We start from the raw sequence: 13,381 nt of genomic DNA, 5'->3' as shown, positions 1-13,381 counted from the left end.
ATATATATATATATATATATATATATATATATATATATATATATATATGTATGTATATATATATATATATATATAAATTTTCAGAATATGGAATAAACCTATATACCAAAAAACAATTCCCTTGACAAGTTCGCTTGTCCATAAAAAACAAATGAACAGGAAAATGTATGTTTGGTTCGTAAACCGGAGTTCACCTTTCAATTGTCGTAGAGATTTTCTTATATGATAGTAGTCTGGTTGGAAATTACTATTTAATATTTACCTTAAAATAAAATTGTTCATTGACTCAACTCATCCAAGATCCACAGTCATAATATATTTTTTGTAAACCATCTATGATGATATAAGTACTCTTTTTTGAGTCACGAGAAAAATTTGTTGTTACTATTTAAAGTTATGTACGGAATAATTTGTACATATTAAATTATTATAGAAATTGATGTTATTCAATTTGAACAATTATTAATCTCACGAGTCGCAACGAACATGTCTAATCAAATATTACTAATTTATGAGAGAGTAAAATTTACGCGTAGAAGTAGTATTTCCTGTCTCAAAATGACATTCGCAATTTCACATGCGAAAAATGACATGCCACGCAGGTCAATGACTTTTTCCAAATCCCAACAACTCCTTGGTCTCATGTTTTTGGTAGTAATGATAATTTTTAAGTTTAATTAGCAGTAAATCAAATATATTATCATATGTTAAAAGATCTTGTGGTCTAGTGGTACCTGGTTTACACTCCCATATGAATGGGATGAGAGTGAGTTCGAGCCTAAATAACTGTTGACTCTTTGTACTTCGTTATCATGTCTACATTGTAACAGAATCCTAAGGAGTAAAATGAGAGTAGAGTACATGTAGAATTACTCGGATTATATTGTGTGCAACGACAACAGACGCCTTGGGAAGGTCATTCTTGCCGGCAGGCGGCTACTAACATCACAGAAGTCCATTAGGCCATGGATACATACGTACCACTGGCACTGAATAATAGCGACAAAGCACCCACTTTGCTTACCATTCCTCTCTGTCAACTCCACTCTTATCATCAACCTTCTCTGCAGGTAACACTCTACTGTTTGTTTACCCAAATTCATTGCTTTTTTTCTTCTTCTTTCACATGATTTGGTTCAGAATATAATCAACTGATCTAATCATCCAAGATCACTGGGCATTGCACAACTCCTTTTCCCCTTTCTTGCTTGGATCATGTATACTTTTTGTGATATTCAAACTATTTTGAATCTCAATCAGATGAACGAACTATCAAACTATTAATTTCAAGCTACTAATAAATAAACGGTCATGTTTTGTAGAACGAATGGCGAGTGAACCGGTTAACGTGAATGAGTTTCAAGAGCTTGCTAGGCAAGCCCTTCCAAAGATGTACTATGACTTCTATGTTGGGGGAGCTGAGGATGAGCACACACTAAAAGATAATGAAAAAGCTTTTCAAAGAATCATGTGAGTTTTTATACCTCTTATGCATCACTGGTTTCCAGTTTGCTTCCAGTAGAGTCTGTATAATTGAAACATATGCTCTATCTCAACTAAAAACTTAAGCTAATAGTTATTTTGTTTCCATCAGAGTCTGTATAATTGAAGTATGTGCTCCATCTCAACTAAAAACTTAAGCTGATAGTTAGTTTGCTTCCATCAGAGTCTGTATAATTGAAGTATGTGCTCCATCTCAACTAAAAACTTAAGCTGATAAGTTAGTTTGTTTCCATCAGAGTCTGTATAATTGAAACATGTGCTCCATCTCAACCAAAAACTTAAGCTAATAGTTAGTTTGCTTTCATCAGAGTCTGTATAATTGAAACATGTGCTCCATCTCAACTAAAAGCTTAAGCTGATAGTTGGATTGCACATTTATGTTTATATATTCTATGCTCAACATGTATCTGAACATCAACTTCCCCACCGGTTTCAGTATTCGGCCGAGAGTTCTTATTGATGTGAGCAGAATTGATATGTCAACCACAATTTTGGGGTACAAGACATCGGCTCCCATTATGGTTGGCCCAACCGCCATGCATAAACTCGCACATCCTGATGGTATGCTTCTTACTCGATTAGCTTAGTTTAGTTGAAGTTGGCGTGTTGCTCTGACTCAAGAAGACGGTGAAATCTTTTTCCAGGGGAAGTTGCAACAGCGAGAGCAGCAGCTGCAAGTAACGTCATAATGGTACTAAAGTTCTTCCGGTGTAGTGTCCTTTTAGGCTGCCGGTGCGCTTAAAACTGATGTTAATGTTAAAGTCACTCTTGAATTCTTGATTGTGATAGGGACTGTCATTCTCAGCATCCAGCACGATAGAGGAAGTCGCCTCTAGCAGCAATGCTGTTCGCTTCTTTCAGATCTATGTATTCTCTTCATCCTTTTTGTCTCGATCTCCATATCTATGAATCCATAAACTGCAACATGTAAAACAATACTTCTCTGAATACATTGGTAGCTTATTTTCAACTTGTAAAAAAGGTTTTCAAAAGGAGGGACATTACAGAATTAATGGTGAGAAGAGCTGTCAAGAATGGGTTCAAGGCAATCATTCTTACAGTTGATACTCCTAGACTGGGAAGAAGGGAAGCAGACATAAAAAACAAGTAAACTTCATATCCTTAATCTTGATTACTAAAGAAAGTTAGCTAGAATTTATTGTTTAGTCATGTCTAGTCTGATTACTGATTAGAGATATAAACTTACCTTGCTTTTCTTGTCCTTCCATATGAACATCATATATCTTCAAAATTGCAGATTTATTTCACCTCCATTGAAGAATTTTGAAGGGCTTATCTCCACCACAGTTGTCCCTGTAAGTGTATTTAAAAAGGTTTTCTCATCTCTTATGGCGCTGTTTTACTCATATGTTGGAAGTAAGACTTATTGCCAATCAAATTAAGCATGTTTTTGTTAAGAACCCAAAGCTTTATCCACAGCACAGAAAATATTCAACTGTACATAAGCTCATATACACTGCATAATCCTACAGAACTGTTTTGACATCAAGAAAGGATAAAACTCATATGAACTGTTCTTGATCTCATTTTTCTTTCAACTCATTTTTCCGTTTAGTTTACAAAGAACAGCATCTAACAGCAACTTTTTCTATGAATTCAATCATCTATTGTTTGCAGGACAGTGGTTCGGGTCTTGAAGCCTATGCTTCGACAACTCTTGACAGTTCCCTCAGTTGGAAGGTATAAAATCACAATGTATACTTGATCATCTAAATACAATGGCACAAGGGGAATTTCTGATTCAACTAAGATTAAAAGGGAAAAAACTGATTTAACTAATAAAAAGAAGAGAAATTTCTGATTCAAGTCATTCTCAAACATGATTTACCTTCAAACTTCTTTTTGATTGAACAACATTCATTCAAGAGGTTAGGTGTTTGAATAAACTTTGCCCAATCACAGGGGAAATATCACAAAAACAGCATGTATATGTGCCATCAAATTTCTTTATAACTATTTTGCGCTGCTTACCAAAAATGCAGGATATAGCTTGGCTAAAGTCGATTACAAATTTACCTATTCTGCTCAAGGGGATACTCACTCATGAGGATGGTCAGCCCATAATTCTCCTTCAAAGAATCTGTTTTTATTGTTCATATATAATGAAAGAAAAGTATGAAATTCTATAAAGAAATACGCTGTATTATTATAGCATAATGATATTTAAAAATATAACGAAAACTAATGAGAAGCAAAGATAAAGAAGCCTAAAACATGTTTAGTCTTAATCAAAAAAGAAATCTGTCAAAACTGATATAATAACTTGTTTGATCTCGTGATTTCCCCTTGGCCATTTGCCATGGACTCCATGTCCTCATTCTCTAGCATTCCTCTCGTTTCCACTTACCTGTGTGCTAGGCAGATTCAAACTCTTCATTGCTAGATTCACCATAGGGTTGTGGCCTTTGACTAATGTGAGAAGAGCTTAGCATAACTACTTGAAGTTTATATCTTTTTCCAAGTCTGCTTATGCTATGACATGATATTTGCTGCAGCAATAAAAGCATTGGAAGTAGGAGTTGCAGGTATAATTGTGTCTAACCATGGAGCTCGGCAGCTTGATTATACTCCAGCCACTATATCTGTTCTTGAAGAGGTAATTCCTTGTCTTCTCATGAGATATGGCTGCATCATATCATATGCAATCTCACGATTATTTCAGTTTGGGACCATAAGTGACCAGGACACACCAGATGCTTGGAAGAAAGTTGTTAGTTGCCCTGATGGGTTTTAAGAGGCAGCTATCATATTTCATTCACAAATTTGACCATCACTATGCTTGCGCTAAACAAAATTTATGCTTTATGTTGTGTATCCATTCTAGAGTGGAAATGTGAAGAACAAACACGCTATTGATCTATACAATTGCAGGTGGTTCTTGCTGTCAAGGGAAAAGTTCCTGTCCTCTTCGATGGAGGAGTGAGGCGAGGAACAGACATATTTAAGGCCTTAGCCCTTGGTGCACAAGCAGTTTTGGTAAAATTACTATTTTTTCTGTGACTTTTCAGTCCAATTCATTCTATGCTGCTCTTTCTTCACCTCTCACATACCCTACAGATTGGGCGACCAGTAATCTTCGGGCTGGCAGCGAAGGGACAAAATGGGGTAAGACAAGTAATAGAGATGCTAAAGAATGAACTTGAGCTTACTATGGCCCTTTCTGGGTGCTGCACTATTAAGGACATCACCAGAAGCCATGTGAGGACTGAGAATGAGAGCCTTGCTTGCAGGCTCTAGTTTTCTTCCCCAAAAATGCATACATTTCTTATGGCTATGTTTACTAAGACAGCTACTAATAAAGCCAGACAGTTGTAAACTTGTAATAAAGTGATCCCAAGTTCCCTTCATGTACATGAGAAAAATGATGAATTTGCATTCATCAACTCAAGGTTTAGAACTTTAGACAGTTTTTTTGAGTACTACTAACTTTGTTATAAACTTACAATGTAGTATCTGTTCAGAGCTATTTTCTCAACCTACTGAAGGTTGGTGCTCGAAACCACTCCCATCATACATGAAGGAGTTTAAACCGGGACACTGAGTGTCACTAGACCACACGGTCTTTGGCTAATTATATGTTTAGACAGTTAAACATGATTATATGTTTCCATTTTACTAAGCAAATTGCATAATGGCTAATTATAAAGTGATTACTTTCTTTTCAATTCCAAGCACTGTTGCAAAAATCAATCTAGGACTCTAGGCACTAGGCGCCCTAGACCATGCCGATTTCTCACGATCGGCCGCCTAAACGCCCGCCTAGCGACTAATTCGGCCACCTAGGGCCTAACTTGACTGAGTTAACTCGTTCATTTCGATTAGTTAACTGCGTTAATCTCGTCGGCTCGGCCTTACTAATTTTTTCATTATATATATATATACATACACCTACACACTAACAGCTCGACTCTGACAGCTCGACTAGCGCCTAGGGCTTACAGCAACGATGATTCCAAGAAATCAAACGAGAGGGGTGGTGATTGGAAGAAGATAGAGGCTCAGATCTGAGTTGAAGGGGCAAAAGAGAAGCCAGATCCGCCATGGCTGCGAAGAACCGGTAATCCGGGTCGCCCCGCCAAGGTACGGGTGGATGGTCTCAATGCCCGAAAGAGTAAAGCCCAGAAAGTGGAGTGGGAGAAGAAATCATCACAGCCTCAAGAAAGAAAGACGCAAATTATATTATATGAGAACAGCTAGCTAGCTAGGTTTGAATGTGAACATACTTAGTAGACAGCAGATCAGACAGTAGTATGTTGTTTGTTTTATGAAAAGAAAGGGCTGTTAGGTTAGGTTTTCCAATTGTGGAATGAAAATCATATATTCATGGGCACAACAGAGAGGGGTAACCGCCCTTTCAACAAAAATCCCAACTCTCTGTGTTGCCTCACTTGTTTCTCCATTTCTGGGCTAGCGACGGGGGGAGCTCAATTCTAGCTTTTTTAACACCCACTCCCTCCCAATTCTCATCAATGTTTCTCTAATTATTTCTTTGAGCAAATACCAAATTTTTGTTCGATGATGTCACCAAAATGACAGTTTTGATCTATATATTTAATTGTTACCAATTTGAATGTACATTATACAAAATAATATACCTTCAATACTCAAATAATGTATTTTTCATGAATACAATGTACATTTTTAATATATTAAAAGTACATCATTTGTGTGCTAAATAATGTACATTATTTGTGTACTTGTTGGGTGAGATACTTGAGCCTGACCAATCAGCTTAGAATGATGTATCAGTTCGATCTAACTAGGAGTTTGGTGAAGATCCAAAGTGCTAATAGCAGCCCAATCAAAGTTGTAAAAATATAATTATGGAAGAATGAATTAGGACAGGATAGCATGACATATTATTTCTCGCTCAACTTGTCGAGAGTCCAGTATTTTGATCATATCTCAACGTAGGAACGTCCGAATCAGGCGATTCTTGTGGCATTGGAAAGAAGACTCAAAAGACTACAACTCTTATGTTAACCTCCAAAGTTTCGATCTGAAGGTAAAATGGCCAAAAACAGCATAGAAAGGCAGGGGTACCCCATTTCTCACCCTATTTAGCAATTGCTCATATTTTGGTCATATTTCACTGTAGGAATACCCAAATTGAGAGATTCTTGAACTGGTGGAAAGATAATTCAAAGGGCTATGATTTTCATGAAGACCACAAAGCCATCTGCGGATGTCATGATAGTCAAAAGTGGAAGATAAAAAAAATTAGACAAGATGATGACTGATCAAGGAAGAGATATTATATTTTATATTGAAATTATTAGGGTAAAAATTACATTTCACACCACAAATTTTATGTTATTTACAAGATTGAATCATAAACTCCACCTATAAATAGTACCCATGTATCATTCTCATCATCTCAAAATCACTCACATCTCTCCATTAGTAGTTGTTCTTTCCTTCCTTAGTAAGAGAGAAATTCTCTATTATTTCCTCTTTGCTATATAGAAGAAAAAATTGTAACAATTTCTTCATAACGAAACACCTTTAACCTTGCCCGTGGTTTTTATTTTATTGAGATTTTCCACTTAAAATCTTTTGTCTCTTACTATTATTCTCTCATATTATCGATTGCTATTTCGTTCATATTGAATAGGAAAGAATCAATTGTGGTAAAGTGACATTACATGTCTAGGAATATCTTTAGATGAGACTTAGTATTTAAGTAGTCCGTTTGTGACTCACCTTTTTCTTCTAAGAGTTATTTTCCTGGTGTATTGTTAATAAAACCATTATTGTTCTGTCTTATATTACACTGTTCAAATAGTTCATACGATTTTTACTCACTTTAAAATAGTGTTGACCAGCTATTGACTAGCCCATTAGTCGCAAAACTAATAGTACTAAAATGTATATTACTCCATATTTGATAATATGGTCCACACAAGAATGATTGCCATTCCTGTATCGTAGCATGCAAATCCTCCCATTCTGAGCTATGATCCAAAGGGGGGATGGAGTGTCACTTACATGCCAACAATGCTACGCTTGGTAAGTGGTAACATCAGTTAGACAAGTCATCATTCCGACAAAGCACAGTCTACCTTTTTTTTTGAAAACCAGCACACTCTACTGTTTTACCAAATTCAATGTTTTTGTCTTCTTTCACTCACATGAATTCATTCAGAATACAATATAATGAACTGCTCTAATCAGGCAAGATCATTTGGTTCTAATGATCATGCATGTTTTGTAGAAACAAATTAAATGGCAGGCAAAGCAGTTAATGTGAAGGAATTTCAAGAGCTTGCTAAGAAGGCCCTTCCAAAGATGTACTATGAGTCCTTTGCTGGGGGAGCTGAGGACCAGCACACACTAAAAGATAATGAAGAAGCTTTTCACAGAATTATGTGTGTTTTTATAGCACTTCTGATCCAGTTTGCTTCCAACACTGAAAATGCTAGCTATATCTGAATCTGAACATCAAATTTCACTGGTTTCAGTATTCGGCCAAGAGTTCTTATTGATGTAAGCAGAATTGATATGTCAACCACAATACTGGGTTACAAAACATCAGCTCCCATTATCATTGCCCCAACTGACAGGCATAAACTTGCACATCCTGATGGTATGTATGCTTCTTACTCTATTACCTTAACTTTTTTTCTGAAGTGACAAGAGAAACCCGTAATCACTACCCGAGGGTGTGCACTGGGTAAACCCCACCTTGTGATCCTAGTCAGCAAAGGACCACAAAGAGGTAAACCAGCTTAAGTTGCCCATAAGCCATAGCTAACCAGATCAAACCAAACCATCTTGACGGGGGAGGGGGGTTACCCGCTCTATTACCTAACTTGGTGTGTGTGTGTGTGTTGCTCTGATTCAAGTAGGCAATGAAATATTTTGCAGGGGAAGTTGCAACAGCTAGAGCAGCAGCGGCATGTGACGTCATAATGGTACTAAAGTTCCTTCTTCTGGCCGCGTAGACTTGTCCTCTTAGGCTGCTGGTGCGCTTAAAAACTGATGTTAATGTTAAAGTCACTCTTGATTGTGATAGGGATTGTCATTCTCCCCATCCTGCTCGATAGAGGAAGTTGCCTCTAGCTGCAATGCTGTTCGCTTCTTTCAGATCTATGTATTCTCTTCTTCCTATTTGTCACAATCTCCATATATGCTCCTTCCACACCACACATAAGAGAATTCATAAGCTGCAATGTAAAACACCTCTGAATAGCTTATTTTCAACTTGTACAAAAGGTTTACAAAAGGAGGGACATTACAGAATTAATGGTGAGAAGAGCTGACAGGAATGGGTTCAAGGCAATCATTCTTACAGTTGATACTCCTAGACTGGGTAGAAGGGAAGCAAGCATAAAAAACAAGTAAACCTTATATCCTTATCTTGATTACAACACAAAGTTAGCTAGAATTTATTGATCATTCATGTCTAGTCTGAAGTCTGATTAGAGATACAAAATTAATTACCTTGCTTTTATTGTCCTATCATATGAATATCATCTATCTCCAAAACTGCTGCAGATTGGTTTTACCTCCATCAAAGAATTTTGAAGGGCTCATCTCCACCGCAGTTGTCCCTGTAAGTGTATTTAACAAGGTTTTCTCGCCTCTTATATAGGCTCTGTTTTACAAATATCATGTTAGAAGTCAGCTTGAGTGCAAATCAAATTTAGCACTATTACAAGAAAGAAAGGTTTCATTATATGCCAAAGTTGAGAATAATAACAGTTATCCACAGAACAGAACACATTCATATGTACATAAGCATAAGCTCATAGACACTACAGAATCCTACACAACTGTTTTGACATTAATAAAGGATAAAACTCATATGACTCACTGTTTATGGATGTTTGAATGCACATGCTCCTTGATCTCATTTTTCTTTCAACTCTTTTTGTCTTTTAGTTTATAAAGAACAACACCTTACAGTAGCTTCTATGAATTCAATCATCTGTTGTTTGCAGGGCAGCGGCTCTGGTCTTGAAGCCTATGCATCATCAACTTTTGACAGTTCCCTCAGTTGGAAGGTATAAATTCACAATGTATACTCAATCTTCTAAAATCTAAATACAATGGCACAAGGGAAACTTCTGATTTGACTAATAATAAAACGAAATTTCTGATTAAACTCATTCTCAAACATCATTTACCTTCAAACTTCTTTCTGATCAAATAACACTCAGGCTTTAATGCTCATATAGGTGTTTGAATCAACTTTGCCCCATCACAGGAAAAATATCACAAAAACAGCATGAAAATGTGCCATCAAATTAATTTAATTTCTTTATAACTATTTTGTGCTGCTTACAAAAAATGCAGGATATAGCTTGGTTAAAGTCAATTACAAAGTTACCTATTCTGCTCAAGGGGATACTCACTCATGAGGATGGTCAGCCCATAATTCTCCTTCAAAAAGAAGAATCTGTTTTTATTGTTCGTATCGAATGAAAGTTGCGAGGAAATTAATATTAAAAAGAAAACAACAAAAAATGAAAGAAAATTAAGAAAAGCTATAAAGAAATATAATTATAGTATAAAGATATCTAAAAATATAGTGAAAAGTGAAAACTAATGAGGAGCAAAGACAAACAAGCATAAAACAAGTTTAGACTTAATCTAAAACGAAATCAATCAAAATTTTATTCAAAATTGATACAATATCATGTTTGATCTTGTGATTTCCCCTTAGCCATTTGACATGGACTCCATGTCCTCGTTCTCTAGCATTCCACGTGTTTCCACAGTTACCTACGTGTTAGGCAGATTCAAACTCTGCATTGCTAGATTCACTACAGGATTCTGGACTGTGTGACTTGTAGGAATGCACCTGTCCACAGGTAGTTCACAAGTAACTTGTTGATCAACATCATCTGAACCCACCATTCCCCTGCAACCAATCCTTTGCAGATCTCCTCCAAGATCATCTCCATACCAGTGATCCCTGGAATCTTTGTTTCAAATTTGCCAACATCTGGATCCTTGGTCTGACAACGGCTGGATTGTTTACTTGCTTTCCATCGGTCATCATTATATACCAGTGCCGGTTTCTGACATTCTGCTAGAGTGCAGGAATCAAAGAGGGTCATTCCCTGTGCACTGTGTTTCCTCCCTGCAATCTATGCAGCTCTCCCATCAATAGCTTATTAGAATTATGTACAATGCGCTGAACTATACTCTTAACTAGGGATGTCAATTGTACTCATTCCCGATGGGGAACCCGACTCCCCGCCCCGACGTGGACAGGGATGAGGATGAAAATTGGGGAACAAGGGTGGGGATGGAGGAAATTTCTAATTCCTTGCCGGGCAGGGACAGGGAGTACTAACCCCGCCCCACCCCCGAAACTATACATAGATAAGCATTCTAGCCACACGACACACAGGGAGTACCAACCCCGCCCTGCCCCAGAAACTATACATAGATAAGCATTCTAGCCACACGACACACACATATATATGCATTACTCAGTATATAATATATAATTTTAGTAGTACTTTAAGTTAAAGATGAATATATATGACTTATTTATTTAAATGTATTTTAATTTTGTCTTTTTTATAAGTTGTAAACGGAGTAAGGGATTCCCTGTCCCTGGATAATACCCGTGGGGACGGGGATGGGGAGATTTTTCCCAGGTCAAATACTGAAATGGGAATAAAATTATTTTTGTCACAAAAATGGGAAGATTTTGAAACTTGGACTAGAATGGGAAAAGAGCGTTTGCGTTTCTCAAATATTGATCACAAACGCAAGTCGAACTTGCGTCTGGATTTATTATACATGAGACGCAAACAAATCCCACTTGCGTCTTTGGACAAAAGCATGTGGGAAATGCGTTTCTGACATGAAAGGCATCTCCCAAATGCTCTTTTCCCACTTTAGTCCAAGTTTCAAAACCTTCCCATTGTTGTCAAGAGGTCTAATTTCCTTCACATTTCAGTCTTGACACGATTTTTCCCTTCTCCCTGACATGAAAGGCATCTCTCAAATGCTCTTTTCCCACTTTAGTCCAAGTTTCAAAACCTTCCCATTGTTGTCAAGAGGTCTAATTTCCTTCACATTTCAATCTTAACACGATTTTTCCCTTCTCCGCCCCCACCCTGGCCCGTTGACATCTTTACTTTTAAGTTTTAACAAAGTGCATCATAAGCATTTATCTTTAGAATAACTGCTTGAAGTCTATACCTTTATCCAAGTCTTACTTATACTACGACATGATATTTTCTGCAGCAATAAAAGCATTGGAAGTAGGAGTTGCAGGTATTATTGTGTCTAACCATGGAGCTCGCCAGCTTGATTATACTCCAGCCACTATATCAGTTCTTGAAGAGGTAATTCCTTTTCTTCTCATGAGATTTGTCTGCATCATGTGAAATCTCACTATTACTTTAGTTTGGAAGGATATACTGACCAGGACACACCAGATGCTTGAAAGAAAGTTGCTAGTTGCCCTGCTAAGAGGAAGCTATCATTTCATTCACAAATTTGACCATCATTATGCTTGAGCTAAAAAAATATATGATTTACTTTGTGTATCCATTCCAGAGCCTGTCTGAAGAACAGACACATTCCTGATGTACATGATTGCAGGTAGTTCTTGCTGTCAAGGGAAAAGTTCCGGTGCTCTTTGATGGAGGAGTGAGGCGAGGAACAGATATATTTAAGGCCTTAGCCCTTGGTGCACAAGCAGTTTTGGTAAAATTACTGTTTTTTCTGTGACTTTTCAGTCCAATTCATTCAATGCTGCTCTTTCTTCACCTCTTACATACCCTGCAGATTGGGCGACCAGTACTCTTCGGGTTGGCAACAAATGGAGAACATGGGGTAAGACAAGTAATAGAGATGCTAAAGAATGAACTTGAGCTGACTATGGCCCTTTCTGGGTGCTGCACTATTAAGGACATCACCAGAAGCCATGTGAGGACTGAGCATGAGAGCCTTATTTGCAGGCTCTAGTATTCTCCCTTGAAAATGCATACATTTCTAAGAGCTATTTTTAATTGTGTTATTACATTCTATAAGAGGCTATTTACTAAGACAGCTACAAATAAGAGGCTATTTGCTATTTACTAAGACAGCTACAAATAAGAGGCTATTTACTAAGACAGCTACAAATAAAGCCAACAGTTGTAAGCCGCTACGGCGTAATACAACCTAAATTGACCATAATTGACCAGTTCAAACTAAGAATGAACACCACTGAGAGTAGAACTTGGAACCTTGATTACCAAGCCAACTTTCCAGCCATATTGGCTGGGTTGCCCTAACAGTTGTAAACTTGTAATAAAGTGATCCAAGTTCCTTTCATCAACATGTGGAAAATGAGGAATTTGCATTCATCAGCTCAAGATCAGACTAAAAGTTTAGACAGTTAACATGACTGCATGTATCCATTTACTAAGCTGATGACAAAACATAATAATGTTAGGGTTAACAAATTGCATAATGGCTTAAGCATAAATCGCTTCCTTTCTTTTCCCATACCAAGAAACCAAACGAGAGGGGTATTGATCGGAAGAAGATAGAGGCTCAGATCTGAGTTATCGGGGCAAAAGAGAAGCCATCGCCGCCATGGCTGCGAAGAACCGGCATTCCGGGTCGCCCCGCCAAGGTACGGGTGGATCGTCTCAATGCCCGAAAGGGTAAAGCCCAGAAAGTGCAGTGGGGGAAGAAATCATCACAGCCTCAAGAAGAAAACAGGCAAATTATATCAAAAACCGCAAAAAAAAAACTCCATTTGATAAAGATGCCCTTAGTAGACTGCAGATCAGATAGAAATCAAGAAAAAACACAAGGAATATTGTGTAGTGTAGTAGTATATGTTATCTGAAAAGGGCTGTTAGGGTTTCCAATTGTGGAATGAAAATCATCATGGGCA

At 37.3% G+C, this 13,381-nt stretch overlaps 2 protein-coding genes and 2 long non-coding RNA genes across 7 annotated transcripts; 2 read left to right on the top strand and 2 right to left on the bottom strand.

Moving 5' to 3' along the window:
* The first annotated feature begins 929 nt into the window (after positions 1 to 929).
* Positions 930 to 4,943, top strand: LOC116022434 (peroxisomal (S)-2-hydroxy-acid oxidase GLO4-like). Of its 3 annotated transcripts, none has more exons than XM_031263160.1 (12): positions 930 to 1,070; positions 1,323 to 1,470; positions 1,940 to 2,064; positions 2,148 to 2,194; positions 2,293 to 2,370; positions 2,486 to 2,610; positions 2,762 to 2,819; positions 3,142 to 3,204; positions 3,507 to 3,576; positions 4,020 to 4,120; positions 4,396 to 4,500; positions 4,582 to 4,761. In XM_031263160.1, exons 2-12 carry the CDS (start codon positions 1,328 to 1,330, stop codon positions 4,759 to 4,761), a joined length of 1,095 nt encoding a protein of 364 aa, XP_031119020.1. In that variant the 5' UTR covers positions 930 to 1,070; positions 1,323 to 1,327. The 3 variants fall into 3 exon arrangements, with proteins under 3 accessions (XP_031119020.1, XP_031119021.1, XP_031119022.1); XM_031263161.1 differs by lacking the exon at positions 930 to 1,070 and adding an exon at positions 1,085 to 1,177; XM_031263162.1 differs by lacking the exon at positions 930 to 1,070 and having other exon boundaries at positions 1,328 to 1,470; positions 4,582 to 4,943.
* Positions 1,748 to 4,025, bottom strand: LOC116022437. The gene is made up of 2 exons (XR_004099194.1): positions 2,711 to 4,025; positions 1,748 to 2,421 (listed from the first exon to the last, which is right to left on the bottom strand). It is a non-coding gene; the product is annotated as an uncharacterized LOC116022437 (long non-coding RNA).
* Positions 4,944 to 7,729: 2,786 nt separating the features above from the next.
* Positions 7,730 to 12,494, top strand: LOC116022435 (peroxisomal (S)-2-hydroxy-acid oxidase GLO4-like). The gene is made up of 11 exons (XM_031263163.1): positions 7,730 to 7,892; positions 7,986 to 8,110; positions 8,392 to 8,438; positions 8,540 to 8,617; positions 8,740 to 8,864; positions 9,022 to 9,079; positions 9,468 to 9,530; positions 9,823 to 9,892; positions 11,734 to 11,834; positions 12,094 to 12,198; positions 12,280 to 12,494. Exons 1-11 carry the CDS (start codon positions 7,750 to 7,752, stop codon positions 12,457 to 12,459), a joined length of 1,095 nt encoding a protein of 364 aa, XP_031119023.1. The 5' UTR covers positions 7,730 to 7,749; the 3' UTR covers positions 12,460 to 12,494.
* Positions 7,954 to 12,289, bottom strand: LOC116022436. Of its 2 annotated transcripts, none has more exons than XR_004099192.1 (2): positions 8,968 to 12,289; positions 7,954 to 8,690 (listed from the first exon to the last, which is right to left on the bottom strand). It is a non-coding gene; the product is annotated as an uncharacterized LOC116022436 (long non-coding RNA). The 2 variants fall into 2 exon arrangements; XR_004099193.1 differs by having other exon boundaries at positions 7,954 to 8,659.
* Positions 12,495 to 13,381: the final 887 nt, after the last annotated feature.

The sequence above is a fragment of the Ipomoea triloba genome, chromosome 6 (assembly GCF_003576645.1).
Source record: "Ipomoea triloba cultivar NCNSP0323 chromosome 6, ASM357664v1".
Lineage (NCBI taxonomy): Eukaryota > Viridiplantae > Streptophyta > Magnoliopsida > Solanales > Convolvulaceae > Ipomoea > Ipomoea triloba.
Note: the sequence above shows the minus strand (reverse complement) of the source record. Positions and strands in the feature narration are given on the sequence as shown.

Excerpts from the sequence above, each read along its gene's own strand:
- LOC116022435 (XM_031263163.1), top strand. The coding sequence starts at position 7,750 with ATGGCAGGCAAAGCAGTTAATGTGAAGGAATTTCAAGAGCTTGCTAAG. Across the intron at positions 9,531-9,822 it reads ACAGTTCCCTCAGTTGGAAG|GATATAGCTTGGTTAAAGTC; the intron begins GTATAAATTCAC and ends CAAAAAATGCAG. Across the intron at positions 12,199-12,279 it reads TTGGTGCACAAGCAGTTTTG|ATTGGGCGACCAGTACTCTT; the intron begins GTAAAATTACTG and ends CATACCCTGCAG.
- LOC116022434 (XM_031263162.1), top strand. The coding sequence starts at position 1,328 with ATGGCGAGTGAACCGGTTAACGTGAATGAGTTTCAAGAGCTTGCTAGG. Across the intron at positions 2,820-3,141 it reads TCTCCACCACAGTTGTCCCT|GACAGTGGTTCGGGTCTTGA; the intron begins GTAAGTGTATTT and ends TATTGTTTGCAG. Across the intron at positions 3,205-3,506 it reads ACAGTTCCCTCAGTTGGAAG|GATATAGCTTGGCTAAAGTC; the intron begins GTATAAAATCAC and ends CCAAAAATGCAG.